This window comes from Peromyscus californicus, unplaced genomic scaffold (assembly GCF_007827085.1).
Source record: "Peromyscus californicus insignis strain IS unplaced genomic scaffold, ASM782708v3 Scaffold_5__1_contigs__length_169319896, whole genome shotgun sequence".
In the NCBI taxonomy this organism is placed as follows: domain Eukaryota; kingdom Metazoa; phylum Chordata; class Mammalia; order Rodentia; family Cricetidae; genus Peromyscus; species Peromyscus californicus.
Genome location: NW_026294573.1, coordinates 139,706,719 through 139,711,791, shown reverse-complemented (window position 1 = coordinate 139,711,791; position 5,073 = coordinate 139,706,719). Strand labels below are relative to the sequence as shown.

General features: G+C 45.2%; 1 protein-coding gene and 1 non-coding gene across 2 annotated transcripts; both read left to right on the top strand.

Annotated features, from left to right (window-relative positions):
* Positions 1–704: 704 nt before the first annotated feature.
* Rps20 (ribosomal protein S20) lies at positions 705–4,658 on the top strand. Its single transcript, XM_052716950.1, has 4 exons — positions 705–836; positions 1,014–1,113; positions 1,310–1,383; positions 1,651–4,658. Exons 1-4 carry the CDS (start codon positions 834–836, stop codon positions 1,831–1,833), a joined length of 360 nt encoding a protein of 119 aa, XP_052572910.1. The 5' UTR covers positions 705–833; the 3' UTR covers positions 1,834–4,658.
* On the top strand, positions 1,174–1,241 carry LOC128098103 (small nucleolar RNA U54). Its single transcript, XR_008214129.1, has one exon. It is a non-coding gene; the product is annotated as a small nucleolar RNA U54 (small nucleolar RNA).
* Positions 4,659–5,073: the final 415 nt, after the last annotated feature.

Below are 5,073 nucleotides of genomic sequence, written 5' to 3'. Positions count from 1 at the left end.
TGGAGTTCGCCTTCTCTTAACTGACGCTAAACTCGTGTCTTTCCCGGCAGATACAGACATTTCCACTGTTCTGGGAAGCCCAAAGCGCAAATATCACAAAAGGGTATTCCAGCTCCGAAAAACTTTTAAAATGTAATTTTAGTTATTAATGGGGGGTGGGCGTGGGGTAGGTGCTACAGATCTCGATTGGAAGTCAGATGACAACTTTCCGGAATCCCGTCTCTCCTTCCACCGAGGACACACAGGATCGAACTCGGAGTGTCAGGCTCGTGGTTTGAGTGCTTTTTCCTGCTGATCCCTGGTTTCTATTTCCAGCACCAAGTAAATAAATTCAAACACCTGGCTTGTCGGGGTCGCTCTTCCCCAAGGCCTGTGCCAGTTAAACCCAGAAAAGTCGCTCACTTGTGAGACAAAAGCACGTTGACCTGGGTGTGCATGGGAAGCGTATTTCGGCCGGCGCTTTGCAGAGGGCTCAGCACAGAGCGGGGGACGCGGGTTTCCCGGGCTCCAGCCTCCCGAATCCACCGGGTTAGGACAGTGGCTCCGCCCAGCCGGCGGGGGGCGCGCGCGCGCGCCCTCACTTTTCCCGCCAACTCGGAGGCCCTGCAGCCCGGCCTCCCGCCGCCGCCTCTTGGCGGGTGCGGAGGTTCCTGTTCCGGGGCGCGAGGGACCCGGATGCGAGCGTGCTATATAAGCGCGAGCCGGCCGCGGCGCGCTCCTTTCTGAGGCGTGGTGCTGCGTGCCGCGGAGCTCCGTCAGGCCTGCTCCCGTCCTGACTCACCGCTGTTCGCTCCTGCTGAGGAACAAGTCGGTCAGGAAGCTGCGCCGCGGCCATGGTGAGCGGGGGTCGGCGCCGCGAGCGCGGCCTGGGGCGGCTGCGGGGCTCGCGGTCCCGGGCGCCGCGAGCGCGGACCCTGGAGAGGGCTCCGGCCGCGGCCCGGGAGGGTCCCGGTGGCGTTTGTGTCGTGCGTGGGCCGCGGCTTACGCTCCGCTGTTTGTTTGCCTGATGACAGGCTTTTAAAGATACCGGAAAGACGCCCGTGGAGCCCGAGGTGGCGATTCACCGAATTCGAATCACGCTCACCAGCCGCAACGTGAAGTCGCTGGAGAAGGGTCAGTACGGCGGCTCCGGGCGACCCCGTGGTGCCCTTTGCACCTTGGCTGGGGGGCGGTCGGCGGTGAGGAGACCCCTACTGTCTTGAATTGCAGTGATGTTTCTTATACGCTATTCTGAGCCGATAGGCCAACGTCCTTACGGCGGCGTCAGTCATTTTGAATTAACTGAAAGACAGTGTCTGTTCATCTGCAGTGTGTGCCGACTTGATCAGAGGCGCAAAGGAAAAGAACCTGAAGGTGAAAGGACCGGTGCGCATGCCTACCAAGGTACATGACAGAGTCTTCTAGTGGTATAAAACAGGGGGTGTTGGTGTTTCGGGGTTTGGTTGCCAAAGGAATTCTTAAACGGAAATTAGTACAATTTAGCATGTACTAGGTGCCAAATACCTGATGGTGGTGATTGGATATGAGGCCTTAGTAAATCAAACTCCAAGGGTGCTGCTGTCTTGTGAAAGTTGTTGCTATCTGAATTCTGTTAGTGTATGGGGGAAAATGGTTTAGAAGTACACTACAGTTTGTTTTGTTTTATTGCAGACACTGAGAATCACTACAAGAAAAACACCTTGTGGTGAAGGTTCCAAGACGTGGGATCGTTTCCAAATGAGAATCCACAAGCGACTCATTGACTTACACAGTCCTTCCGAGATTGTTAAACAGATTACTTCCATCAGTATTGAGCCAGGAGTGGAGGTTGAAGTCACTATTGCGGATGCCTAAGTCAACTAAATAAATTGACGTGATCACTGGTTAAATTTTGTTGGGCTTTATTCAGAAAACAGGTTTTTAAAAAATTTTATTGATGTTTTGAGTGTTTCATATGTGTGCAGGGGTGCCTGATGCCAGCAGAGATTAGAAAAGGGTGTCAGATTACCTGGGGCTGTAGATAGACGATTTTGAGCCACCATGTAAGTGCTGGGAACTGAACCTGAGTCCTCAGCAAGAGAACAAGTGTTTAACTGCTGAGCAAGCAATTCAGCTGTAAACTGCTTAGAGGTCTGCTGAGAAATTGGCCAAGTAAAAAAGAAGTTAGGTTCTAGAGCACTAAACCAGTTTAAAGGTTAAATTAGGTTGTTGATACAGAGAGATTGATTACTTGACCCTTAAGTCTGGGGTTTTTTGTTTGGGACAGGGTCTCAATGTAGACCAGGCTGGCCTCAACTCACAGAAATACATCTGGCTGCCTTTGCTTCCATACTTGGCTAGACTGGGTTATTTGAAATGGGGTCTACATCCCAGGCCATGCTTAGGCACTAAGCCTAGCTTACTTTGAGTCTTGTAGAAAGTTACTAATGTAAAGATGTCCAAAGACTATGTGTACTAATTTCACATTTAGTGAAATTAGACCTTTTCCAGTTACTTTGTGAAAGACAGGGTGGCAGAGTCTGTCAAAGTACTTGGAGCACTCAAAGGCTCACTCTAGCCGCAACTTTTGGTTTTTGTGACCTGAACTCAAGCCTGCATATACCATTTTTTGACCTACTGAACCACCTAATCCCATGTAAAACTTGAATCCCTTGGTCATGTGATCAACTGAAAAAGCATCCTAGAACTCACTGTATTAACCTAGATAGAGTTCACAGCAGGTCTTAATAAGATGGGGAAGTTAGCATGCTATGTAAGGACTAGAGAGATCCAGAAGCTGGTTTTGAGTATTGAACTGTTACCAGTGTTCCACCACTTGACTAGTGTTGAGGTTGGACTTGTTTGGTGGTAGGTTTGGTTGCTTTTTTTTTTTAGACAGTTTCTCTGTAGTTTTGGTGCCTGTCCTGGATCTTGCTCTGTAGACCAGGCTGGCCTCCCACTCAAAAGTGATCCACCTGGCTCTGCCTCCTGAGTGCTGGGATTAAAGATGTGTGCCACTGTATGTTTGTGGTGGTTTTTTTTTTTTTTTTTGAAGCTGGGCTTGTTTCATTTAGTATGTACAGAGCATGTATCAAAAGTAATGCTTTAGCCGGGCGGTGGTGGCGCACGCCTTTAATCCTAGCACTCGGGAGGCAGAGCCAGGCGGATCTCTGTGAGTTCGAGGCCAGCCTGGGCTACCAAGTGAGTTCCAGGAAAGGCGCAAAGCTACACAGAGAAACCCTGTCTTGAAAAAACCAAAAAAAAAAAAAAAAAAAAAAAGTAATGCTTTAAAAACTAAATGCACAAGCTGGGTGTGGCAGTGCAAGCATTTAATCCCAGCAGAAGCAGGTGGGTCTCTAAAAGTGAAGCCAATCTAGTCTACACTAAGTTTCAGCCAGCCAGGGCTGCATAGTAAGACCCAGTCCAAAAACAAAATTTGGGAAGTTTTAAATTTAATTCTTCCAAATATTCAAAATACTTCCTAAGATAAAAAACCACTTTTAGAGCCTTGAGAATCTAAGAAGGAAGGCTAACAGGCTAACTAGTTAATAGCCATGAATCATGGTTATGTGAATCTTGTATGAATGAGTTAAAGGTAGAATTTACTTTCCCTGATTCAGAACACTGCCTTTTAGAAATGTGTCCTAGCAATTTCCAAGGGATTTGAAGCCACTTCATGGTAGTATCAGATTTCTGCACCTGACATCCCTGGGGCCTTAATGTGGATGGTTTGTGGATGTAAAATAGGCAAGAGGATGTTGAGTAGAAAGTTTGGCTGCAGAGTCAAATTCCAAATTTAGATTTCTTAGATTGGAAGGCTGGATCAAGTTACAAGATTGCCTTAAAACTAAATTCTTTTGTGACAGTATCTGCTTCAAATGCTTATATGGGTACTTAAATTCTGTCTGAGACACTTTGCTATGGGCATGGATTTCCAGAGAACAAGGCAGCCAGTGTTTTTTTGTTACTTGAAAGGATTCTTTGAGAACTATATTTCAGACCCCAGTTACGAGGTTTCTAACTGGATCATCCTCGGGAAAAGGTGGGGCAGGTCTAACTGGAGAACATGGCACAAGTGAAGTTTTATCTTTTGAAATTAAGTAAAATGGACCTTTATTTTCATCCTAGGAATAGCATATTTTACTTTTGGAGCATATCAAACAAATTCCTGTTCATTTTGTTTTACAAAAAAGTTATTTTCACTTCACTTTTTTTTTTTTTTTTTTTTTTTTTTGGTTTTTCAAGACAAGGTTTCTCTGTGTAGCTTTGCGCCTTTCCTGGAACTCTTTTGGAGACCAGGCTGGCCTCGAACTCAGAGATCCGCCTGGCTCTGCCTCCCGAGTGCTGGGATTAAAGGCGTGTGCCACCACCGCCCGGCACACTTCACATTTTGTAGTTACTATTTTTCATTAACAAACACACCCCCCCCCAATTGTGTTACTAAAATTGTAAATTATGTAATTTTTTTCATCACTATAGAGATTCTCATTTTGGGAATCAAAACTCAAGGCCTCTTATGTGCTAGGCTTTAGACTTTATTTAAATATTGTACATAAACAGTGTGATTCCATACGAGTAGAAAGCATGTACAATGAAATCAGGGTAGTTTGAAATTGCATGTACTTAGAGGCACCATTTCTTTATGCCGTGAATCTTTGAATCACTGATACTTTGTAAAATAAAAGTTATTCTGAAAGTCACCCTAGTGTGCTGTTAAAGGCTTTAACTTACTCCAGTGTCACTATTTTGGACGGCTTATCCAATATTTTTCCATTTTTTCCCTTCTTAGCCTCTGGTGACCTATTGTTTCTACTTACACAAATTAACTCTTTCTAGCTTCCATACATGAGAGAACATGCAGTATTTTTCTGTGCCTTGTTTATTTAATATTTTGTCCTCCATTTATATTACCACAAATTCAAAGATTTCTTAATTTTTTCCTCTAGCTGAATATTCCATATTGTTTGTGATCTGTTGGTTGCATATCTGCAGCTTATTTCTCTGCACATGTAGATATACATGTGCCTCATTCTTTCCTATAAATAATTAGGTTGCATAAATGCCTTTATTTAGCCTCATTTCCTCTTAAGTCTTTTAGATATTTTCAAGGAATTT

Excerpts from the sequence above, each read along its gene's own strand:
- Rps20 (XM_052716950.1), top strand. Across the intron at positions 1,114-1,309 it reads CGTGAAGTCGCTGGAGAAGG|TGTGTGCCGACTTGATCAGA; the intron begins GTCAGTACGGCG and ends GTTCATCTGCAG. Across the intron at positions 1,384-1,650 it reads CGGTGCGCATGCCTACCAAG|ACACTGAGAATCACTACAAG; the intron begins GTACATGACAGA and ends GTTTTATTGCAG.